This window comes from Hakea prostrata, chromosome 10 (genome assembly GCF_041222555.1).
Source record: "Hakea prostrata isolate BN-2017 chromosome 10, UWA_Hpros_2, whole genome shotgun sequence".
Classification (NCBI taxonomy): Eukaryota; Viridiplantae; Streptophyta; class Magnoliopsida; order Proteales; family Proteaceae; genus Hakea; species Hakea prostrata.
In genome coordinates this window covers 2,370,230-2,396,223 of record NC_142609.1, presented here as the reverse complement: position 1 = coordinate 2,396,223, position 25,994 = coordinate 2,370,230, and the positions used below count along the sequence as shown (strand labels likewise).

Genomic DNA, 25,994 nt, shown 5'->3' with positions numbered 1-25,994 from the left:
ACATTTAATATTTTTTCATAAAATCTTTTCATTTTTTTTACTTTCTTTCTTTGCAAGCCCCACCGTTACCTATTAACCCACATATCTATTTCTTCCATATTTTTTCCCCACCTTTCCTTGCAAACAAACGGTGCGTAAGAGAAGTAAAAATAAATAGGGGACAAGCACGGGTGGTACCGTGTACATTAAGCAAGGGTAATATTGTAAATAGTGACAAGTAAAGCCATGCGATTAGGTCATCGTCGCACCACGTGTAAGTGTGGGTTACGAAATAGGATTATGAAACCCACCGCCGCAGTGACTAGCGAGTGGAGTAGGTTGCAAAATTGCAGTCACCAGTCCTTGCGCGCGGGATCCAAACTCAAACATCAAATCCAATTTAAACCCTAAAATTGAAATCCTTTTTCTTCGACTATTATTTCTTTCTTTTATTCTATCCGGTTCCTCTTCTTTCGAGTTTGAGCGTCTCTTCGTGAACTCTAGGGTTCTTACTGTCTAGGGTTTATCTTTCTTCTTTTCTGCTACTGATTCGAGCTCTTTCGCATTCTTTTTCTTTGGATCTCTGTCTGTATTGATATACAATGGACTACGGGAATGCTCGTAAGAGGGGGAGGCCGGAGTTTGCTTTGAATGGCAATGGAGGACCTAAAAGATCCAAGCCAGGTTTGTGTTCCTTTCGTCTTCTGTTGCTTGTTTTTTTCTTACTTTACTTGCTTGGGTTTAAAGTTTATCGCGTTATCTGTCTGCGGATCCGATCTTGGTTGAGGTAATATTTGCTTTTCAAGAAGCTACCGTAGTTTGGTCCGAAAGCCTCTTCACTTATGGAGAGTGCTTTATTTGTCATGGCGAAGTTATTGTGGTGTTTAAGAATGTCATTGGGTGATGTCTCCTCCTCACTAATCATGTCTTGAGTTGGTTTAGATTTATTGGTGAGTGAGACCGAAGCATACGCGTAGTCAGGGTTTTTAGGTTATTGTGATTCTAGCTGTAATCTCCTTCCTCTTTCGTCATCTTTCATCCCCACATCTCTTAACGCGGATCTTGTTTTCTCTTTTGCATCGCCAATATTTTTTTGTTTTGTTTATTTTTGTACCTGTTGCAGATGTCAAGTATTCAACATAATGTTATTCGGTCTCCCGTTCAGTTTGTTATTTCGATATTTACTCACTGTTTGTATGTTCATCACTCTAGCTAGTAAAAGATGCTTCTTGTTGTTATTAAGACTTGTCTTCTTGTTTGAAGTACATCCTAAACCCTTGAAGGCTTAACGCACTGGTCATTCCGAAAACCATGCATTGATCGGACTATCTCACTTTGGATAAACCTTCGGGCCTGAATTTTGAAAATTATACTTCTGTATTTTGCATACAAGAAAGTGGGAAAAGAATGAACAAGGAAATCCTTGAACCATGCATTGATCGAACCGTCACACTTTGGATAAGTGCCCAACCTTGCCTGAATTTCAAAAATTATATTTCTATATTTTGCATCCAAGAAAATAAAAAGTGGAGAAAAATGAACCAGGAAATCCTAAACTTTCCAGGTGACATGTCAAATGGGTAGAACATGTACCATTGCCTTTTTTATGTCCGTACCATGATTTTCAGGATCCTCTGTTCTCTGCCAATTTCATTACATATATATTATTCAATGGATATTACATCTAGTGTTAAATTGGTTAAAATATAGTCTTTGAATGATAGAATTGAATAGCTGGTAACTTGTGCATTTCCTTTAAATTTAATACATTGCTGAAGTTGGCAGATTAAAATTCACTGAAAATTTAACTGAGAAAAAGTAATTAATGTTCTGGAACAGAAATGGAGTCAACTGGTATAGGAAGCAAATCAAAGCCATGCACCAAGTTTTTCAGGTTGTAATCCTAACTTGTCTAAAAAATATCTCAACCGCAATTTTATCTATTTTAAATGCTTATTATATACTTGTAGTAATAATTCTGTTTGACCTTTCTCACAAGCCATAACACTCATCTCAAGTCTAATGAATTTGGCATCTAAGGATTTTACACAGGTTAATATTCATGTACTCTAATTGGGTAAGAAGGTGATTGAGCTTGGATAACTCATTGCTCAACACTAGCAATTATTGGGTATAATCACAAGAGACTGTCTGTAGCACAAGATGAACTCAGACAGATGGAAGGATTTCAATGTATCGCTAATATTTTATCACATATGGATTAAATAGTTACTACATGAATTTGGCTATTTGTGTTGCAGATATAGTAGATTGCTATGTCTTTTTTTTTGGTTGAATTGATCCTCTCTGCATAGGAACCCCCTTTGGTTTTCATAAGAATGGCAATAAGTGCAAACACTTGGATTCTTTTTCCATATTTTTATAAAGGTGATGCTCGTTCAATGTAGTATTTGGTTTTATTTTTGAAGCTCCATTCTATATGGATTTGGTAGAGGCAGTGAGTTCCATAGTTGTCAAGGCATCTGAGGTGCCTAGGGTTCAGTAAACAAATCCAGGGAAGTCCAAATCTTGTTTCTTTTCAAGCTTTGGTGCCTTTCTTCTGAAAGTCCAAAATTCTAGAAGTCCTAATTTTTCTTGGGGGTAAATAATTTCACTTCGTTGATTGATCAAGGCTTGGCAGGCAACAGTGGGACCATGTGCTGGTTGTCCAAAACTTTTGGAATTTCAAGTTTCTTTTATATTTGTCTGCTGTGATGGGATTGGAAAAATTCTTTAGGCTGAGCCGCTGAGGATGACATGGCATTGCTATGTAATAGGATCTGAAGTAAACTTCTACTTTGCTTCTCCTTTCAGTTTAACGATTCAAAAATTTTTAATCTTGATATGCATTCCCTACAAGTTGTAGGCCAAAAATTCAAGGTTTTGGTCACCATGATTTCCAATTCTCATTTTCAATGTAATGGATCAAATCTTTATACCAAATTATTGAAATGCTTAAATATTTCTGTGGAGGGTCAAATCGAGCCAATATCCAAAATTCTTACCCCTGATCTTGAGTGGTGGTAGTTTTTCACATGGTGTAATTCATTTATGTTGGTACATACTACGAGTTGAAGCTGATAAACATATTCAATACATCTGAGCACCAATTTGCCATTGGCACAGAAAATGCACTTTGTGGTGAATTTTTGTGATTAATAATCAATTTGAATAGGGACAATTTTCTCGAGATGAAAATGAAAAAATAGGATCTTCCACTCCCTCTCCACGTGTTGTAAGTTGTATAATATATCTGATACTCATTTTTAGTGCCTTAGTTAAGTATTATCTTCAATAGTGGACCTGCCCTTCATGATCACAGTTGAAATACTTCTTAGTGTTTACACAGTAGATGTTAAATGATGGGATTTTCTTGCTGACCCTTGGGAGATGTCAGATTCATCTTCCTTACTCTCACCCAACTATCCATGTGTGATACGCACTCTGTTGTAAGTATGGTTAATGGAGTAACTTAAAAATCATCCATTCAACTGTAATTTTCTGTAACTTTTTTAGCAACTCTCATATCTACTATCTTCTTCTGTCTCCTTTCATCTCAAGTGCCTCTCTCTCTCTCCATCTCTTTTCTTTGGTCCTTTGTAATCCTGCTTCTCTCCCTTTCTTTGATGACTCGATAAGCAACTCTTATGTTCTTCTCATCTTTTGTCATGCGTTCAAGAGCCATGCTCTACATGCATGTAGGCTGGGAGGTTTGTGCCATTGTAACCGATTGTTAGTTTATGTTGTAGGCTGTAGTATTTTATTTACGGTGGTGTTACCCATGCAAATGTTGTTAGCTTAGAGGGAATTTGATTGAGATGACCATGGAAAGAACATGGTGTTTCTTTATTTTGAGGAGGCACCTCCAAAGAGCTGATTTTTCATAATTCCTCTCTCTATCGGTTATTACGTGAGATAGGGAAGCATTATTCTATGTAAGGCTTGGTATCTGAGCGGGAACATGGATGAAAAGGTGTAGAAGCTCTGAGGTGATGTGGAATCTCTCACAATAGAGCTGCGTGTCATCATGAGCAACTTAAATGAGGTGCTTGAGAGTCCTGTATCACCAACAATTCTTATGTAATTGGGAAGTTGGCAGTTTGGTTCCTTCCATTGCTTTACCTCCAAATTAGTCAAGCTTGATTTCTTGTGCTTTAATGGTAATGAGGACATCACAAGTTAGATTTGTTTGGTGGAAGTGGAACAGTTCTGTATCTCCACCAAACCATTGAGGAGGAATGGGTGGTGCTCCCGCCAGTTCACATGTAGTGTATGCACAAGTATGATAGATGAGTTGCCCACACTTCTATGATGAATTACATATGAGGTATTGCACATCACGAATACGCGAGTGAGGTCTGTTTGAAGTTGTCAAACACAGTACAAGAAGTTCCTTTAGAGGTTGGGCTCCCATCACTGCATCCAAGTCAGCTGCTTCATTACAAGCCCTAAGTGTAGCGTGAGGCAGGATTAATGGCTGGCATCCAACATCTATACTTGCTTGGACTTGGGATTAGTGGTGCCATCTCTCTTTCCTGTTGACGAGATTAATTGTTGCTGAATTGCAAAATAGGGTTGAAGGGGTTGGGTTTTAACTGCAACTATTTGTGCGTGGACATTTCTACTTGAGGTTATTTGTGATTGGTGCATATTAGTAAGAAGGCAATGACATCATGTATTAGAGCCTTGGGAGGAAAGCCTGTTACTTGTTCAAAAGCCATGCTTTTCATGCATCTAGACTGCTAGGGTCGCATGTTATGTGATAATTATTTGTTGTTGTAGGATGATAGTAGCTATTGTATATGTTATTAGTGGCTGGTAGTGATAGAAGTTTATCTAACTAATTGTCAAGTCAGATGCTAAGCTGTGCTTGTATGTAGTGGAGTCAGCTATGGTGCTGGTATCTTCTAAAAGTTGTACAGTAGGTACTGAATGACCTTGGGAGGTTCTGGTATTTTCTTTATCTGAAAAGGCATGACTTCCTCAATATAAGGGTGTCAATGTGTACGCTTGACTATAATTCAATATCATTTTGGTGCCAAGTTATTTATTTTAAACTGTATTAATAACTTTGCTATGGTATTAGTATGTATTTGTACTGGGTTTTCATTGTGGTTTCAGTGAGGACCTAATGCTGAAATTACACCGTAGTGCATCAAATAGTAATGAATATATTTGGTACGGTTAGGTTTCGTATGAGATACCATGAAAAAGGAGGTCTTACCTTGTGCGCAAGGCTTTTGTCTTTTTGTGGGGTTGAGAGATGGTCAAAGTGGCTGTTTTTCAGGAGTTGAATCTCAAGTGCTACTTGACCAATGTGCCAAGGATGAACCTTCAGTATGGTATTGGATGGGGTATGTTTTGGTGTACTATATTGAATACTGCATAGTTTACCAATTGACATCCATACCTGCCTATAGCCTATTATTTTTTTCCTAGCTCTCCCCTTCTTTCCTTTATCACTTGACAAGATAAAAAAGCACAGTGTAGAGGATGATGTTCGTCTTTTCTCTTTCCTTCCATTTCAATAGTCACACACTCCTTCAAGAGTCTTGTGATTTAATCTGGCCGCTATCCTCTTCCTTAAGGTTAGCCATTCCATATGTTGGCTAGAGCTTAGCATCTTCTATTTCATGAGGTTGTTCTTTTCCTCTTCAGGGGTTTTTTGCAGTGAACCATTTCATTGTCATAAAATAGTCTTCTGAACTTTTGGAGAGAAGGATGGTTTCATTTTTCGAATGTCATCTAAGATATCCTCACTTTGAAGTTGTGCTTCAAGGGTTTCTTATTTTTTGGGGTAGATTCAAAGGGATTTAAGAGTTCAGTTTCCTATTAGATTTGAGTTTTCAGCTAGATCTCCCTAGTCTGTTGTTTTAATGGTTCTTAATTTAAGCTTCATGAAGATTCCAGTGACATCTATTTATGGACAAAATTTAATATTTGATGCTTTGTAGTCGAAGGTTTTATGCCTTTGTTGTTTGAAGTTCTTGTAAGAATGGCTGGGTGTTGAAGTAAGATTTAATTTTATGTTGAAGTTTAATAACAAAAGAGAAGATTCAGGAGTTAGATGGTTGGTGCCATACCAGCAGACGTAGTATTTAATTATGATCATTGAGTTTTGTAAGTTCACATTCAGTTAACCAACCAAAGTAGTTATGATGAACTTACAAATGTTTAGTGAATAACATTAATTGTTTTTTCTGCTGATGTGACACCTTAAAATTCCACCTCTTTATTTGGTGAGGGCTTTAAGCTAGTGTTCAGGGGAAAACCACCTAATGTGGCGGGCCAGTCCCAGCTTCACAATAATCCTTCCCCACCTATCCCTCCAGTCAAACAGGGCCTAAGAATTGCATTGAAATGGATTGTAAATTATTGATGCCCAAAGCTGAGTGTGGGTGTTGGGATATACAACAGCTGCTATTCGTCTTGATGTTTTCATATATGTGTTGCAGTTGTGTAGAAAAAGGCTCAGATGTTCATAAGTATAGAAAATTGAGGTTGCTGATCAGTCTAGTGTGAAAATGCAGCATGGCTTGGTGTTGAGAAATAATCTTGTCTTTTTAAAACTATTTCTGCATGTGCATTAATTTTTAATTAGGATTTCACTATTTTAATTCCGTGGGAATGGATTTCATCATTGTGACTATTATGGTAAACCGTTGGCACTAAAATGCTGAAGAAATTTGAAGTCGTTGAGAAGCTATACTCTTTGTGGAAGCTTTGTCTTTTCCAACCCCGTGGGTCGGTTATCTTTGTACGACAACACCTTGAGACCTATAGGTATCAGAAAACATCTTTTACATTTATCTATTTGCATTATACCCTTGTTAGAAGTTATTGGGACTTTCTGCTTAATTTGGTAGTGGAACTTTGCAAGCTATGGTTTGAAATCTATGAAAGAGAATTTCTTTCATATGTATCTTTTAAATTGAATAGAATGCATTATGGCTAGTTTCATTAGTCTTTCTTTCTCAAGGTGGATATCTGGGGATTAATTTTAGAATCCCTATAGAGGAGAATTGGTGCCTGCTCCTTAGTTTATCTATATTTGTTTGTCAGACAGATGTTTATGATTACTGAAGGGTCAATGACCCAATACATGTAGTTTGGGGGTTGATATGTGAATCTGTGAAACTTATGCAGTGATACCATGCAAATCCAGTTTCTGTTATTTATGATTTTACATTTCCTTCAATCCTCATTTGGGAGAAGGGGTAAGTGATTTGTGTTTAGTGGGCAACAAGTCAGGGAGGTAACCCCTTTCTTTTTTTCCCTCCTTGGAAGAAAGATAGATTGCAATAGTGATGTGATTAGATATTTTATTTGTGTGAAGACTGAGAACTATTGGTGCTATGTTGCTGCATAAAAATGTATGGAGCAAATAACAGAATGGAAGCCAACTGTTAAAGAGTTGTGCTATCAGTGTTCTTCCATGTTCACTAGGTGGTGTTGGGTGAGTGGTGAGCTGTTTGGTTGAAACAGGTGATATTAAAAAATGACAACCCAAATGGAATGAGATTGCACTTTTCAATAGCCGAAGCAAACTAAGTCCTATGGTTCAATTTATTCATTTTAAAACAGCCAGTTTCGGATGTAAATTGAAGCTTGGTGTTTGGCTAGGAGAATATCTAAAAGCATAAAGCTGAGCCATTATGTGTTGTAGTCTGATGTATTCTACAGTGACTAATGCCGGATGCTTTTGCTTCAATACTAAGATGGATATGATGGAGAGGTATGTCGGGTTGAGTTTGTCAATAAATCAGTTTGTGGTATCTGCTTGACTCCATCTTCTGTTCTTTCCCTCATGATATGTGATGTACTGGTCTGAAAATTTATGCAAACCACAGTTGTTGGAGAAGCTTTAGAAGAAGCTTTGGATTTGACCCCTAATTCTGAGAATAGGTTGTCTGGCTCTGGATTTCATGGACCTTAGTTTCTAGGTTGTATGCATTGGATAATGCTGATCTTTCAAAGATTTCATGGTTAAGGAGTCGCAGTGGTAGAGGAAGACGAAGAAGTGAGTTGAGCGTAGGTTGTTTTTCTTTCAAGGGCATTGTTGTAAGTCTACTTGCTTACAGCAGCACTAACTGTGATTTCCTAATGGCCGGGGTGTCATTGATTTAGTTTCGCCCTATAGGGGGCTTGATAGATAAATGGGATAACTCAGGGTATTAATTTTAGGGTGTACCTCAGGGGCCGGGGCTGAAAATTGCATGTATTATTGTGTCTCTTATTCATCTTGTTAATGAATATAGATGTGGTTTCATTGAACCAAGTGTATTTGGAACATTTGCACGGCCCCCAGTCAATGTGGTATCTTAGGCATCTGAAGTGAAGCATTTAAAAAATATAAAATTTGTGCTCTTTTTTCCCCTACATAAAATAGCTAGTTGTAAAACAAAAATTTTTGTTGTCAGTGATTTTATCACATGTTTTGAGTCATGAAACAGTGGATACAGCCCACATGTTGTTTAACTTAGGTGATTTTGCCTTCTCTGTGTTGAGGGTTGTTTTATATGTTCTCAAACAAGTGCTGTTTTATGTGTTCTGAATCAACTTTATTTCACCTGCTGTTTTCCATAGATTCTCCGTTTTGTATATCTGCTTAACCTGAGGTTGTAAAGTTTAGTTTAATTTTGTGCTTGCACATTATTTTGAAAAAATTGATCGCTCTTATTTGGCTTTCACAATGGTCTCTGAAATTGGATCATGGCTTGGATGCAGTACTGCGGGATGTCCGTTTGGTGAAGGCTGTCACTTCCTTCACTACGTTCCAGGTGGGATCAATGCTGTTGCTCACATGACCAACTTGGGTGGCAACCCAACTCTACCTCCTACCTCTAGAAACCCAATGGGGCCACTGCCCATCTCTGATGGTAATCCACCAACTGCAAAGTCTCGTATGTGTAACAAGTTCAACACTGCAGAAGGTTGCAAGTTTGGGGACAGGTGTCATTTTGCCCATGGTGAGAGGGAGCTTGGAAGGCCAGCTGCACATTCACATGAAGACTCTCGAATGATGGGAGGACCTATGGGAGGTCGAATGGGGGGCCGGATGGAGCCACCCCCGCCTGGTCTTGGTGCCGCAGCAAGCTTTGGTGCATCTGCTACTGCCAAGATCAGTGTCGATGCATCCCTTGCAGGAGCAATAATTGGAAAGGGTGGTGTGAACTCAAAGCAGATATGTCGCCTCACTGGTGCCAAGCTCTCTATTAGGGAGCATGAATCAGATCCTAACTTGAGAAACATTGAGCTTGAGGGGACCTTTGATCAGATCAAGCAAGCCAGTGCTATGGTAAGGGAGTTGATTGTGAACATCGGTTCGACTGGAGGTGGTCCCATGAAACCTACCGGAGGTGCGACACTAACTCTAGGGGCAAACAATTTCAAAACAAAAATGTGTGAGAATTTTGCAAAGGGATCGTGCACATTTGGTGATCGTTGTCACTTTGCTCATGGAGCAAATGAACTCCGAAAGCCTGCAGTGTGAGTGCTATCTTTAGTCGATGTTCTATTTCCCTACAATGACATCTGCAGATCTATCTTGTAGTTCTCATAGGCTGATTTTTGCATTGGAGGGTTAGTGGGAGTGGTGAGAGGTTTTGAGCAATGAAAATTTTAACAGTGATGACGGTAAAGTAGTTTTCTAGGTGTACTTTCTTTTCAGAGAATCTAATTTGATAATTATTCTAGTGTCCTGTAATGTCTCCTGCTCCTAGAAACTGGGGGGTTTTATGTGTTTGTGTTGAAACAGTCCGGTTTTTTGGCATAGTCTTTAGCTCACGTCGCACAAAAAAACTTACTCCTTTTAAAAGATGGAGAAACAGTGAAGTACTTGGCTTTTTAATACTAATAAATCGTAACCTTTTATTTTGCTTACCCAAGAAAAAAACACCTTTTATTTTGAAACCCTTAAAATTCGTAAGTGTTCTTGTTTTATTATTATTAATATTATTATTTTTATTTGTTGGTTACAGAAATATTTTTTTTGAGCTAATTATTATTGTCTTCTTGTATTTTAATTTAATTATATTTAATTTCTTTTACTTTTTTAAGTTATGAAATCAACTTTGTGTTTTGCCTATAATTATTGTTGCCTTCTTTTGCTGTTAGGCTCTGTTGAGATTTTATATTATTTATTTATATTTTATATTAAATTACATTACTGTAGTAGACCTTCCTCTCCAGCCTCCACCACTGCCGCCTCTTTCTCTCCGTCTATCATGTCTTCTGCGTGTACACACCTACCTATTCAAGCCGTAGTTAATGGCGATGGCTGCCCCACTTTAGTGTGACTTGCATGCTGCGAATATTTTTTTCCAATAGCCTAGCTAGTCTTTTGGGATTGTGATTTTGCCTATTTTCACTTTGTGGGTTCGGGATCTTTGTAACTTGGACTTCACGGGTTTTATTCCTCCATAAATTTATTAATTGCCAAAAAAAAAACTCTTTGCCAACAAGGCTGCCTATCCTTTTTGGTCAAATCGATTAAGGAAAGACAGTGAAAGATCTACGGAAGTGTGACAAGGAAATACGATGGCTATAAGTAAGGGTGTCGATCAATATGGTACCAATTGTGAATACCAAAAATTAGAATTATAACATATCGAATTTATAAGGTATGATATGGTTTCAATATTTACAAAAATGACATAAATAGCTTAAATATATTTATTATGAGCACAACCTTTGTTGAATGGCAAAGTTAGCTTTCTTTTAGGAATTTATCTAGTCCATTTCCATTGTAGATGTGCGGATATGTATCTCAAAATTACATTAAATGGTTGAAATTCATTTATAAGTTATATTAAAATATTGTGATTAAATTAAAAAAATGACATGATTTGTAAATGGATTTCAACATTTTGATGTGATGTTGGGACACACGTCACACATCTACAAGTCCATTTCCTGTGAAATGTGGATTTTGCTCTTCTCGGTTCTTCAAACAACTGTTCTTCTAACAAACTGGTGCAATTGGTCTTAGGTTTGATTCTATTTTATGTTGAAGTGTCCATTCTCTTCAAAACGAACTTGGTCTAGATTTTTAATTTGAAATGGTACGACGATGGGGTTTTAAACAGCTTGTTGATACTTAATTGACATCCTTTTAAGAGCGGGTCTCATACAAGCATGAATTGAGCTGTTACAGGACGGAAACCTCAGCTAGCGGAGCTCGCTTCATCATGGTCAGTCGTTATTGATGCAATTAAGCATCACCAGCAGCTTCGTGGGTATTGAAGCTTCGAACTATTTGGTTTATACTTTCCAGATGAATTCTCTAGGGATGGTAAGTGCTTCTAATAAAATTAAACATGTACAGGATACCATAATTAGATAAGATTCAATGACTTGCAGAGAATTTGGTAAAGGCTTCCAATTGTGGAAAGCTTTCAATGGTCACATCCGAGAAGGTCTTTAACAGCGTTGATAATGATGAGTCGTGGATTAATGGGGAAAAGCAAAAACCTTTAATTAAAACCCAAGTTGACGACGTTCAAGCTGCTTCCATCCAACCAAATAGATCAAAAAGAATGCAATACCCCAAAACTACTATTACTTCATAATCTTCTTCTATTTTGGAGATTGATGAATAACAAGAACAAACAGCTATAAGTTTGATCTATCTTTATAGGGATTATTGAATTTTGTTGATCCGCGCTTTTCCCTACTAATTTTGTGGTTTTACAAGCTCAGACTAGACTACCATGTTTGGATAAGCAAAATCCTAGAAAGGGGATATAGGTTTTGACTCTTAATGGTTTGAAGATGAAGAAACTAAAATCTATCGTTTCTGGGTATGAGTTTTTGAGGGTTGATCTCAAGAAGTTTCAATCCAATGATTATGGGTTTCTCAGGATGAAGAACTGAAAAGGAAGCTAGCAGGTCGATCTGGGTATGTTAAATCGAATAAGTGTGACAGTAAGAGAAGTAAAATTGGAGTATTCAGAAGCTGAATTGGGAAGGAATCCATTGTGAAAACTAAAACTGATCGAGCCAATTCAGACTATGGGAAATCTAATTACAATTCAAACAAGAGAAACCAGAGTGATGATGCATCACCTATTGCCCAGTTCTCTTAACTTTTGGAATATTTGAACACCCACCAACAAGTATGACGTCGGTTATGTCTTTCAGTTGTACCTCTGCATCAGATAAGCATTCTAGTACAAGCTCCTCACATTTCTTGAACAACTCTCTGTTAACCTCCTCAAATTCGCCCCCCCCCCCCCCCCCCCCCCCCCCCCCTTTTTTTTGTTGGGCCGAAACGGGCCCCAGCCCCCCCCAAGGGCCCCCCCAGGGGGGGGGGGGGGGGGGGCCCCCCCCCCCGGCACCCCCCCCCCGAGGGGAGGGAGCCCCCCTTTCGTTATGTTTATAAAAGAACACCATTCCAGGTGAGTAATCTCAAAACAAACACATTTCTTTGATTGATTCATTCATCACATTGCCTAAGGAAAATCGTAGGACTAGTAATAATTGCATCGTTTTTTGGAATTTCTACAGCGTCGACTTTGCAATACGTGCTATTTTCAAGAGCCTGCTGTTCGTCAGAAGAGGGCTGAGATGAAAACTAAGAAGAAAGCAGAGGCTGCTGAGAAGAAGGCTAGGGAGGAAGCAATGGCCGCTGAGAAGAAGGCTAGGGAGGAAGCAGAGGCCGCTGAGAAGGTTAGGGAGGAAGCAATGTGTGCCCTCAAATTATGATAATATTCTGCTTACCATCTCAACTTGTCAGTGCTCTATCATCATTTATTAGAGTCAGTTTGTGAATCTGCCATTAGTCTTAAGATCGAGTGGTGTTTGAGTTTCAGTTTGTAATTCTATTTCTGTTATAAATATGTCTGTGGTACTATAAAATATACATCTCTCTACATAATACTAATATAAATCTACGTTTTCAAGGTTGATGTTTCAAGTCTACGAGAATAAAGGGTTTGTTGTAAGAAGCATATAAATTTATATTTCTGACATTGGTGATATCTGCTGTGATATGTCTTCCTTCACCTTTGCTCTCATAAGGACTATGTGTTCTCTCTAATGACTATTTGTTGCTCAACAATAAGATCATGTGTTTGTCAACACTAAGAAGGTGCTTGTCAGCAAAGAAAATTAAGGAACATGCCTACTCATAAAGTAAATTCTAGAACCTCACTTTGCCTCCTCATAAAGTAAATTTTAGAGCCTCACTTTTCAACCCCGCTCTTCATAAACTATTAAGGTTTAGGTTTGATTAGGGAAGTTTTAAAAGTTGTATTTGAGTTTGAGTTTTTCTTTTATTATTCTAATTTAGTTTGTTAAAAATATGAAGTGTGGTACTATAAAAGATACAGACCTATTCTGTGGCTCAGCATATTTTCCAATTGTTCTCTTTCTTTTCCCTCAATCTCTTTCTTTCTTTTTTCATTTTTATTTTTATTTTTATGATTTAGTACTAACCAGACCTTGAAGTTGTTTACATAACTTAAAAGAAGAATTTAAATTTAAATTTCTACATTCAATGATATGTGTTGAATATTGGTTGGTAGAAGAGGGGGCAGCAGTATGGAGAGGTGATATAATCCATATTGAAGGAATTAGAAGAGCTAGGGGTAGACCTAAGATAACCTTAGGAGAAGTGGTGAGAAAGGATATGTATAGCTTAGGCCTTGTATCTAGCATGGCTTCGAACAGAACTGATTGGAGGACAATAATCTATGTAGCCGACCCCATTTAGTTGGGACAAGGCTTATTGTTGTTGTTGTAGAATGGGGGGCAGCAATTGGCCAACCTTTGATGTTCGATCTTTTTTTTTTTTGGTCAAACACTGAAATTTGTATTAATTGAAAGCAACAAACCAGGGGACTTAGACAATAACAAAGAAATATCAATGATAAACAAAGGTGGAACATTCCACCAAGGCCGAACCAAAGAGAACCTAGATGCTCCTTTAGCAAGAAAGTCTGCAAACAAATTACCATCCCTAGTAATGCAATGAAAAAAACATGCTGAAAATAGGAGGACAACCTCTTAATCTCAGAAACTAAGCTAAGACTCCTCCAATCTAATGAAGATAAAAGCATTTACACTGCTAACCTATGCATGTGATATGAAGGAATAAAGAAAAGGACTTGATTCAACATTCCAAGTTTCCCGGGCCTCTTGGCTCCTGACCTTCCCCAAAGAACGTTGAATATTCATAATTTATTACTGTATCACATGAAATGAAGTGAAATTCTCCCACAACACAACCATTATTAGTATTATTATTATTCAAGGGAAGGTGGTGGCTGAATGGCCGTGTAAATTGCTTGGCTGAACAGTTCTAGAAATCCTACCATTAAATTTAGTGGGATTAAATTTAAATCGTCCATCATAAATGGTTCTGATTTAATTCAATACATTTAATGGTAGGGTTTATTTATACAACCGTTCAACCATATTTTGCCAAAAAGTAATTATCTATTTGTTGTCCCCTCCACTTTGGCTCATTGGAATTGCTAACTTAATTAGTATACTCCATGAAATGTAGGGAAAGTGGGAAACATATCATGATCAGCCACCAAATTTGACGATTTAGATTTGAGATTTCCTATACCCTGATCAAGTGGTTATATAAATAATTTTTTCTATTCTTTTATTTTCTTTACTAAAGAATCTTCAATGATGATAATAAATAGGGTTTTTTGTAAAAAAAAAATTCATGAGAATGACATCTTTGATAACAAAATAATGCATGATAAATAACTATCAAGGTCAACATTCTAATTCCTCCAACATTACTATATATATTATAGTAATTAATATATATAAATTACTTCTAGAGCCGGTCCCGATTAGTGTGATTGAACCAACTGTGGGTTGACCCGGTTGGCTATTTTTTTTAACTTGTCACGAGCCCCCCGGACCAAATAATCGGGAATAAGAGACTGACCGTTTAGTATGCCTTTCTTCATCACAAACCAGGGGTGTAGCAGATGGAAGTTTAAATGATCCCATTTCATTTTTACTTTTCCAATTTGTGAATTCTTCAGTGCTTGAAAATCCCAGTGAACTCTAAGCAATCTTTTACCTCCAAGTCTCCCAGAGCTAGCTTCAACTTGCTTAAGTCTTTAACATGTAAGTCCCTTATGTCTCCTGCTCATCCCGCTTTTCTCTTCTTTCTTCCATTCTTTGCTTCCCTTGGGTTTGTAGTCTTTACTGATTTTCTGGGTTTTGACCCTTTCTAAGCCTTTCCTTTAGGAATTTTCTGATTTTTCCTTTGACAATGGGTAGTGGTAGGAATTCTGAGGATGACTCCATCGACCAGATGGTCGAGGGAGACAACTTTGCTAACCAATCCAACCCCTCACCTTCCATTGAACTTTCTAGGGATAGGAATATTAGGATTACCGACCGTTGGTTTGATCCTTCAGCCCGGTCCTCCTGTAGGGAACAACCAGGGAATCTAATGGAGGTTGAAGCTGCTACTTCACCCCTGCTTCCTAAAAACATAAGGCTCCTTCAAAAGCCGCTGGTGGTAGCTCCCGACCGTCCAAAAGGCATTCCCAAGGTCCAAGCTACTTTGTTTCTCACATTCTTTATGCTGAACTTGACGATATTTCATATAATTTTTCCATGCCATATCGTACGTCTTTCGGGTTCCTAACCTTGAGGAGAGTAGGGATGTCAACAATGTGGTTTGGGACAGTTTCAAGCTAGGCTTAACAGTTTTGGGCTCAAAAACACTCAGCCCAAACATGGCCTGTTAGCAAAATAACAGTTTCGGTTAGTGCAGTTTGGGTTCGGGCTAACTAACGGTTTGGGCTAATGATTTATGGTATGTGAGAAAAAGAATAAAAAAAATAGTTGAACATTATGCAACAAGAGCCAAAATTGTATGGAAAACAAAATTGCTATTGATCAATTTTCATTAAAAAATGAAAAGTCATTCCATGTTGTAGAAATCCCACCCACCTTGTATAAATCGAGAACTCAAATAGTAAGTAGTAACATATAAAACTGCAAGCCATTCCTTAGGCTCCATCGGGGAGTCCTGAAACAAATCTTCAAACCAAAAACCCTTTTAAATTTTAACTTGTGCTATGATTCTTTGTCTTGAAATTGGGTTCTTGTTTTGTAAGAATGCTATTTTTTTCTCCTTCCATGAAATCCGTCTCTTTTTTGGGTTGGTATTTAGTTGATATGCAAAAGAAATACCCCTGGCTAAATATAATCATACTTAACCAACATTCTCATACTTGATAAATATTTACTTAATTTAAACAAACTTTGTACATTCATACTTAATTATTCTTATTGTCTCTTACAAGTAGTAGAATGACTATTTGATCTTTAAATTCTTGCTTAATTTTTCTGATATTCTATACCAACTACCTAGTGGTAATATGATGATTCAAATAATATTTAATGTAAAACTATAAAACGAGTTGTAAAATAGGTTATAACGGGTAGCAGTTTGGGTTGGTGCGGGCTCTGCAATCCTCAACCCAAACATAGCCCATTAAGGTTCAGTTTTAACGGTTCGGGCTGCAAATTGATACTTCTAGATGAGAGAGTTAATTCTAACCCTCCTGAGGAGTTTTCCATTTACATCGATACCCTAAAAAGTGGGGTTCAATTCCCTTTCTTTTCTATTTTATTTGTCGAAATCCTCAATCACTAGGACCCGTGTCCTGGGATGCTTCTCCCAAACAACTGGAGTCATATCGTCGGCTTCATTGGTCTCTGTTTTGAGTTAGGCCTCACCCCTTCTTTACATCTATTTTCTCAATTTTATTAGCTCAGCAAATCCAACCCTCCTAATTGGGTTTTCTTCTCCAAACATCCCAAAATTGAATTGGGATGGTCAGGCAGTATCCTTGTTGACGGTACTTGCCCTTCTAACCATAAAGGGTGACATCGTCGGTTTATGTTTTGCTGAGCGCCTCCCCAGGATTTAAACTTCCCGATCACTTGGAACTGTTAAGATTTCGACACTTAGTTGAATCGTCCTCTTCCTTATCTCCCGACTTGGACAGCGCCATTCGAACTATAAAGTCTATTTGGGCACATTAGGAGATCCATGGGTTCGCCATGAAATATGAAGCAATGTTTCAATGGTGGGGTTTAGCCCCCAGTGAACTCCCAATCCTTTGTTACATTTTGCTTTTGATGTTGATCTTGCATTTCTCGTTGTTTTTCTTTTTGTAGTGCCTCCAAAGTACAATCCTAAAGTTGTGAAAGCTTTAGACTGTTGAAGATAGGGCAGCAAGGACAAAGAGGAAGGAGCTAGAGACACCTCAGTCGACCCTAAAAAGCTCTAGCCTACGCCCCCAAGGGCTTGCTAAAGGTCCACTAAGATCCAGCAGGGAAGGGGAAGGCCCCAATTGATGTGGCAGAGTCAACTCATGACGACGTCATCCTGACGAAGAGGAGGCATGACACTCTTGATGATGCTATTTCAAAAAAGGCTCGGTTTAGCGGGAGGAGCTGTTCATTCCTCCTTGGAAGCTTAAGGATCACGACTGTGTTACCAGGGATCCGAACCTGGCGTTAAAGTGGCGACCAATGCTTGAATGCCCGCTGATCGCAAGATCCTGGATAGAACTCATTCACTCTTCGGACAAATAAGTTTTTATTTTTTTCTAAGTCTTTTAAGTTTATTCTCTTGACCTCTAATCCCTATTTGACAGTGTTCTCCCAACACCTCCCGGGGAAGAAAAAAAAAAATTATATGAGAATAAAGGAAACTTGTTAAGGAGTAGTCCACGTGTCAGTAGTGGTCCTAATTTCCTATAGATATATCTTGTATGTAACCCAAGTTCAATTAATGAAATCAGTATTGTAAAGGATTGGTTGTAAGAAGAATAGCTTCTAGACGAATTTGGGCAGATTCATGATATCTACTGAATGGCACTAGATATCTGCCACGTGGTGCGTTGGCATTTCGAGAGAGTGAGAGAGTGAGAGAGTGAGAGAGTGAGAGATGAAAGAAGTCCAACCTCTGGAAAAATGCCAACGTGTGCCCTCTTCCCCTTTGAATTCTAAATATAGCAAGAAAGATCAGTTACTGTTATAGAATGGGTTGGTGTCTCGATATAGTATCTGAACAGGGTTCCTTCTTCATCATTGAGGAGAGGGTTTTCATTCAATTAAATCTCCAGAGGTAGATTTTTATTTTATTATTACTTTTAGTTTGTTGAAACCGCGTTAATGTCGTGAGTTGACTTGTTTGGTAGATTTGAATCTTCTCGATGCTTATGAGCATTAAATAGTAATGATTTAGATTCAATGAAGTTAATTAGTCCTCCATTTTCCTTTGCATTACTGCACTGTGTTTTGTAATATAACCAACGCTGTATAGAAGCTGCTGCTATGTTAAATGTTTAAGTACTGTGTATCATTGGCTGCAAATAGGGAGAAGGGGAGAGAGCAGTGATGATGAGCCAAGAAGAAGATAAGAAGAACATCAATGTCAAGGTCAAGGTCAAGATCAAGGGACAGCTTTGATCATTTTTCTCTTTGCTTTTTGCGCTTTTCAACTGGGTTCATCTTTGCTGTTATTTTTTATTCCTTGTTTCTGAACCTTTACATTCTTTAAGGTTCTAGAAACTGATTTACTTTGCAATTTCAGTTTTACGTTTTCTCGGTTTAACAACAGGCATTTGTGGAGTCAACAAGGTTTGTAGCCGTTCCATTTGTTCATAATTATAGTTTGTCTTGAGTTTCCCATCTTGATGAGATGGTAAAATCCAACCTGCTATTGAGATTTCAAATTTAGGATTGTGAATCGTAGATTTAAGTTTTGAATCATTTTGAGTTTAGGGTTTTACTTGCATAGTTACTTGCGAGAGAAGAGAGACGATGAATAGGAAGCACGTCCAATAACATAATTTAAATAGATGAGAGTATTTTTGTTTTAAAATATTTAAAAATAAAAAAAATCAAATGGTCTAAAAAAATTCAAATGGTAACTTGTAAACTTCCGAAAATGCCTGCGTGGGCAATCAGGTGACATGAGCCCAGTTATGGGCTTTGACTCTGCTGCCAAATTGTGTTGTTTAAAGTCTTACTCTGCCGTCTTGTGCCAAGGGTAACTTGGATAAACTTAAGCGATACCAGCGGTTCTCGCTGAATATCGCCGAATTTTCTCGATTGTCGATTCCCAAATAAAAAACCCTCTTACTTTTATCACAAGCAATTTGAATTTCCTCTTTAAAAATTTTAAAATATTCTCTTACAGTCTTACTCAATGAACGAGTCACATCACATAAGTCACACGTTACACTTCATTATTACACACCTGCAAATAAGATTTAAAAATTAATAAAATAAGATGAAATATCTTGCAAAACGTCTCAATCAATGCTCATGTTTAGTTTAATATTTATTTTATCATTTTACTTTTAGAATCCATGGTCATCCATAAACCACGTATGTTGCTCATTGTGAAAAACGAAAAACATAAAAACTTATTTGAAGTTTAGAATTCAGACTTGAGAGATGACACCTTGCGTGATGGATCAAAAGAAAAAGGCAAAATGCATTTTGTTGCAGGATGAAGTTCGGTGTTTTGGGACGAGCTCCGGCGAAGTTTTACTTGCGAGTAAGACAATAACAAGGAGCACGGATTTCACCGGATTTTGGGACGAGCTCCGGAGAAGTTTTTCTTTCTCTTTCTTTCTCTTTCTTTCTTCTTCTCTTTCAACGGCCATTTTCTTGTGATTCGTCGGAAAATCAACGATTTTCCGGCGATACTTTTTGCTGAATCGCCAGAAAATCGTCGATTTTCCGGCGATATTAAACAAATCTCGTTTCGCCCCCAGGTTTCGGTTCGCCGGGGCGAAATCATTTCCCTATAATGTCCATGCTTGTGACTGATTCGCATTCTCTGTAATTCGTTTCTTTAAAATATTAAAATTTTGTTTTAAAATAAAATAAAATTATAATATAATATATTATTTAGATAAGATTCAAAACATTAAAACTCTATTTCTCTAGTTTTGTTTTAAAACTCTTGTTTAATTCTTATTATATAGAACTCTTATGATGTATAAATTCTAATCAAAGGGTTTTGGCAATTCGACATATATATTAGGGAATTTAATTTACCATATGTGTTTAGTCCTAAATCGGATGGAGCTAACGATTATATGGTTTATATATACATATATAGCTCCTAAGTATGTGTATGCCGGTAGAGAGCTAAGTGTGGATCACGCGCATGCGCCGAACTAGACCGAGTCGGGCGTGGTTGCGGTTGTGGTTCGTAGAGCCTTAGTCTAACTAGGCCATGGGTCATTATAATATTATTTAGGGTAATTTTCATTAGAACCCCCTGAGGTTTGGTCTATGTCATTTTTAGTCCAAAAAAATTAAGACTGTGCATCTACCTCCCCTGTACTATGAAAAAAGTCAATTTGGCAAAGTATCACTTTTATGACAAATTTGCCCTTTATTTTTTTTAATTTGAATTTTTACATAATTTAAAAACTTGAGGATTCAGATCGAAGAATAATTTAAAAACTTGAGGATTCAGATCGAAGAATAATTTAAAAACTTGAGGATCCAGATCGAAGAATAATTTAAAAACTTGAGGATCCGAAATTCCCTCTTTTTTTAATTTCTTCAATAGTAGTCGTGAGATTCAATCGCATTTTCAATGGAAATTCCAAGCTTCAAATGCATCTTCTCGTATGGACTCAACAGCATATTCCCTATTTGAGTTCTAACTAGCAAATTTGGAAGCAAACTAATTAGAAAAGGAAAGCCAAAAAGAACTTACTATTTCTTACCGTTTGAAGATTTTCTAACACTCTTTTGTAATCAATGGACAATTATTTGAGCATTATGGCTTCTAGGATTTACATGTTGTGTTGGCTAATACTTTATGCCCTTGTCGATTAGTTGTTCTTTGTTGAGCGACTCAAAGCTTCTTGGGCAATTTGCTATAGAACCTTTTGCTTTTTCACCATCGATGGAGAGGAGAGAATCAAAGATGTAGAATAGGGAAACCATGAATTTTTCTAACCAATCACGATTGCAAACGTCGGCCTCTACATTGTGGGCGCTACACGAGGGGAAAGATCAAGAATTTTTAGGGTTTATAATTTGTGTACTTTCCCTTGCAAACGTTATCCCGATCAAGAATTTTTAGGGTTTATAATTTGTGTACTTTCCCTTGCAAACGTCGGCCGCTACCCAGAGGGAAAGATCAAGATTTTTTAAGGTTTACAGTGTGTACTTTCCCCGTAATAAACATTAGCGATGGTAGAACCGAGAGAAATAAACATGGAGATTATGTATGTAAAAAATTTTAATTAAAAAAAGGGTAAATTGGTCATAAAATGATAATCTGTCCTTAAATTGACTTTTTCTATGGTACAGGGGAGGCAGATGCAAAGTCTCAGTTATTTTGGACTAAAAATGACATAGAGCAAACCTCGGGGGTCCAGGATGAAAATTACCCTATTATTTAAAATGTCTATGATGGGACTTGGAACTCGAAAATCCAAAAATATAGGGAGGTGACTGATCAAATTAGAGTTTAATAATCTAACGGTCAATGGAGAGGTTGTGGGTTCGACCCGTGCGAGAATGTCATTTCAATTACAGTATAAAAAAAACACCAGTACCCAAAAAGAAAAGAAAAGAAAAGAAAAAAAGAAGAGATTAGATCCACTAATTGCCATTTGGTGTAGAGATTGCTTGAAAATGAAGCAAGCCCATTTGGTGTTAAGATTTGTTGAAGGTTGGGTTTGTTTGAAGGTTAAGCAAGCCCATTTGGCGTAAAAGCCCATTTGGTGTAGAGATTTCTAGAAGGTCGGGTTTGCGTGAAGGTTAAGCAAGCCCATTTGGTGTAGAAATTTCTAGAGATTTCTGGAAGGTCGGGTTTGCGTGAAGCTTAAGCAAGCCTATTTGCGTTGAAATGTCTATAAAGAGCCTTTCTGTAGTACTTATTCCTGTATTCGCAAAATTCATTTTCGAATCTCTAACTAGATTTCAATGGCGAATCACACACAGGATCTGTTTGACGGAACACAGGGAAACGACGTTGATTTGTCTCTCAACCTTAGTCTCGCCGTTGATCGCAACAGAGCAGCGGTATGAATTAATTTAATTTTCCTTTCTTGTTTGAGTTCTTTGAATAACTTCATTCTTGTTGTTTCGATTATTAATGGTGGGTAATTAATTCTTACTTGTGTGTGTTAACACTAACAGCGAATGCGCACAGTGGATCACATCACTGGACGGGAATTTGGTGGAAACGACGTTGATTTGTCTCTGAACCTTAGTCTCGCCGTTGATCGCAACATAGCACCGGTTTGAATTAATTTATCCTTTCCTTTCTTGTATGGAGAACGAATGCCCCGAGAACGAGAACGAGAAAGTTCTTGCCGAACGTGCGGAGTTACCTCCGACGCTCAGCACTCTTGTATGATTTTTGGGCTCGGCCTCTAGAGCTTCTTCACATCATCAGAGTAGTTGGACGGCTTCTTGAAACCTGGGTTTCTTCAATGTGATATTGTGATTCGAGTAGATGTGAATCCGATGCTTACTATTGTAAAAAAAAAATTAAAAAAATAAAAAAATTTAGAGCGGTAAATGATCGGGATCCGAACTTCTGTTCTTCTGTTGATCGGGGGGCTGCCTGCCTTGTCGGAAAGCTTCTGAAAGGGTTTTCAATTGCCTCAGGGAGCATGTGGGATTAATGGAGCCTGTATTCCAATCTTTCCCAGGGGAAGATTCTCCATGCCTTTCCTCGGGAGAATCTCACTAGGTATAGTGTAACAGAGAAATCTGTGTTCATTAACTCCCTTCTTCTGAAGGTTCTCTAAGTTAGAATTCCCAGCTGGGTATCTCAAATAGAATAGAGAGCTCTTCATGAAGAAAACCAGATCCACAAGCAGCAAAGAAAGAAACCGGATCCAAAAGTCTGCTCTTCATGCATGGAACTTGGTGTATGGTTAGGAAGATGCAGACAGATCAGTAAACCCAAAAGAAAGAGAAGCTCTTGAGCTAAACAGAATACTACTCCGTCAGAGACACATGATTTCAGTAACTTTAGAAAGCAGCGTAATGATGGTGGAGCTACGTTGATTACTCGAATCAACTTTTCTGTTCTTTCATTTCCTTGGTATGAATTTTGCTCTGTTTAGCAAAAAAATAAAGGGTATGAATTTTGCTCTTTCATTTCCTGGGTATGAATTTAAATTTAACCCTTATAGCTAGTGTGTTTGATGCTATTTTTAGATTTCAATGGAGAAAGAGAGACAAGATTTCATCAGCAACTCTAGAAAGCAGCGTGATGGTGGTGGAGGCTACGGTTACCTACTGATTACTCAACTCAGCTTTTCCGCTGTTTCACTTTCCAGGTACGAATATAAATATAACCCTCTTAGCTACTGAGCTAGTATGTTCGATGTTGAATTCCTTTGAATAATTTCTTAAGTAGTTCTTGTTTCTGGGTTTGGATGTATCAAAGTAACTTAATTTCTTGGCTTTGTTGATGAAACAGGTACCAATGTCAGCTGTTGCTTCCTTTGCTGAAATTGTCAATCAAGAAATAACTCCACCACAGCCGGTGAGACGATTGACCCGAGTAGTAGGAGGAGGGACCTGCCCAGTGTGTAAGCGTACCTTCAAGAAGGAAGACAAGCAGCACTTTCGTTATGTTTATAAAGGAACCCCAGGGGAGGTAAACAGTCCCAAAACAAAACACAAAACACGAAACACATTTCTTTGATGATTAGTTCATTCATCATTTCCTACCTTATAGGAAATATATGGTAGGACTATAAATGTTCCATCGTTTTTTGGAACCTTCTTCAGCGTCGAGTTTGCAACATGTGCTTTTATAGACACAAGGGTGCTAAGAAGAAGGCTAGGAAGGAAGTAGAGGCTGCTGAGAAGGCTAGACAGGATGCAATGGGTGCCCACAATCTGGGATAATATTCTGCTTACCATCTCAACTCGTGTTCTATGGTCATTTATGAGAGTCAACCCTTAGCTAGTTGTGATCAAGGCTCAAGGCTTAAGGCTTAAGGTTATCGATACAAATCGAGTATCGTTTTGGCTAATTTTTGTTTGAGGGGGAGAAGAGTATTGTGATGTTCTGTTCGGTTCGGTTCGGTTTGGTTCTGTTTGGTTTGATTTGGTTTGGTTCGGTTTGGTTCGGTTTGGTTCTGTTCGGTTCGGTTTGGTTCGGTTCAATGTAGGACCCATGCTTCCGTCCATTCCCGCTCCCAAGTACATGTATCAATCAATTCAGTCTTGAATATTTAATTTGGTTTGGTTTTGATTCGATTTTTAAGTATCACTAGTACAATATAAATTCATTCTAAGAATTAAATTGGTTCTAGAATTAGATTTGAATTCAAACTAATTTGGTATCGGTTCAATTAGGGGTTCGGATCCGGTTCATACCAATTTGTGCTTACAATATTGTTTGGTAAACCGGTTCTTGTTAGGATCAAACCGGTTCTAAATCTTTTAGTTTAGAAGTTATTTTGATCATAAAAATTGCTAAGAGAGGTATGATCCGTTAAAACTTACCAGAAAATCCTTCCTTAGAGGTTCCTAGGACTTACAGGGGTCCGGATGATAAAATGGACCTTCTTTTGGATTCCAGCTGCAAAATACCCAAGACGAAATGGGAACTCGGGACTTGGCAAAAGAGTGTGAGGCCATTCTTAAAAGGCCCAATTTTGGCCCAAAAAGTTTGGGCTTCTGATTGGGCCACCTAAAGGGATGAGTTCGGTTGGTTTGATTTTTAAGCATAGTAACTTATTTATTTATTTATTTTGGTAGAAGGCAAAGTAATTTAGCAGCAAGACTAAGGGCCTTTTTGGTATTAACTCTCACTCTCATTTTCATGTTCTGGTATTTTTCATTTTTTTTTTAATGTGTGTAGCTATTTTAAAATCCTATTTTTGTTTAAAAGAATTTTTAAAAAACTCCAAAATCCATGATAGAAATTTTTTTTTTCCGTCTTTGATTATGGGTCCAAAACTCATTCCCTCATTTTCAAACAAGTCACTTAAAATTCAGATACAAACCAATGATATAGTAGTGTATAAATATATACAACAACAATAAGCTTTGTCTCAACTAAATGCGGTCGGCTACTTGGATTCTTGCCCTCCAATCAGTTCTGTTCGAGGCCATGCTAGATACAAGGCTTAAGCTATAGATATCATTTATCACCACTTCTCCTAAGGTTATCTTAGGTCTACCCGTAGTTTTTCTAGTTCCTTCAATATGGATTATATCACTTCTCCGTACAGGAGCATTTATAGGTCTCCGTTGAACGTGGCCGTGCCATCTCAAACGACTTTCTCTAAGCTTATCACTTATGGGAACAACTCCCAGCCCAACTCTAATATGATCGTTTCTTATTTTATCCATCTTAGTTTTGCCACTCATCAATCTTAGCATCCTCATTTCTGCTACACCGAGTTTATCTATATGATTCTTTTTAATAGCCCAACACTCTACACCGTACATCATAGTTGGTCGAACAACGGTCCTATAAAATTTTCCTTTAAGCTTTAATGGAATACGCCGATCACATAAGACCCTGGACGCACCTCTCCACTTCATCCACCCTATTTTAATTCTTTGGGAAACCTCATCTTCCAAATCACCTCTTTACTTATGATTGAACCTAGGTACCTAAAACAATCACTCTGAGGAATCTCTTTATCGTCAAGTATCACTACCTCATCATCTGACTGATCATAACTAAAGTTACAAACTAAATATTCTATTTTCGATCTACTAAGTTTAAAGCCTTTTGATTCCAAAGCTAATCTCCATGATTCTAATTTGGTATTAATCCCCACTTGGGTCTCATCAATCAACACTATATCATCCGCAAAAAGCATACACCAGGGGACCTCATCTTGAATGTCTTTGGTTAATTCATCCATTATCAGTACAAATAAATATGGGCTTAAAGTTGACCCTTGATGTAGCCCAACTGTTATCGGGAATTCATTACTTTATCTCCCTACTGTTCTAACACTAGTCACCGAACCATCATACATATCCTTAAC

At 37.7% G+C, this 25,994-nt stretch overlaps 1 protein-coding gene and 1 long non-coding RNA gene across 3 annotated transcripts; both read left to right on the top strand.

Moving 5' to 3' along the window:
* Nucleotides 1-278: 278 nt before the first annotated feature.
* On the top strand, nt 279-9,990 carry LOC149001435 (KH domain-containing protein / zinc finger (CCCH type) family protein). The gene is made up of 3 exons (XM_089136899.1): nt 279-663; nt 1,819-1,873; nt 8,707-9,990. The coding sequence occupies exons 1-3, from the start codon at nt 582-584 to the stop codon at nt 9,470-9,472; spliced, it is 903 nt and encodes a 300-aa protein (XP_088993025.1). The 5' UTR covers nt 279-581; the 3' UTR covers nt 9,473-9,990.
* An 11,874-nt stretch (nt 9,991-21,864) lies between these two features.
* On the top strand, nt 21,865-24,638 carry LOC149001434 (uncharacterized). Of its 2 annotated transcripts, XR_016170098.1 has the most exons (5): nt 21,865-22,041; nt 22,159-23,074; nt 23,191-23,312; nt 23,456-23,635; nt 23,770-24,637. It is a non-coding gene; the product is annotated as an uncharacterized LOC149001434 (long non-coding RNA). The 2 variants fall into 2 exon arrangements; XR_016170097.1 differs by having other exon boundaries at nt 21,866-22,041; nt 23,456-24,638.
* The last annotated feature ends 1,356 nt before the right edge of the window (nt 24,639-25,994 follow it).

What these genes read in the sequence shown, in the direction of transcription:
- LOC149001435 (XM_089136899.1), top strand. Translation starts at nt 582, where the DNA reads ATGGACTACGGGAATGCTCGTAAGAGGGGGAGGCCGGAGTTTGCTTTG. An exon ending in ACCTAAAAGATCCAAGCCAG is followed by an intron (nt 664 to 1,818) that starts GTTTGTGTTCCT and finishes GTTCTGGAACAG; the next exon opens with AAATGGAGTCAACTGGTATA. An exon ending in CCATGCACCAAGTTTTTCAG is followed by an intron (nt 1,874 to 8,706) that starts GTTGTAATCCTA and finishes GCTTGGATGCAG; the next exon opens with TACTGCGGGATGTCCGTTTG.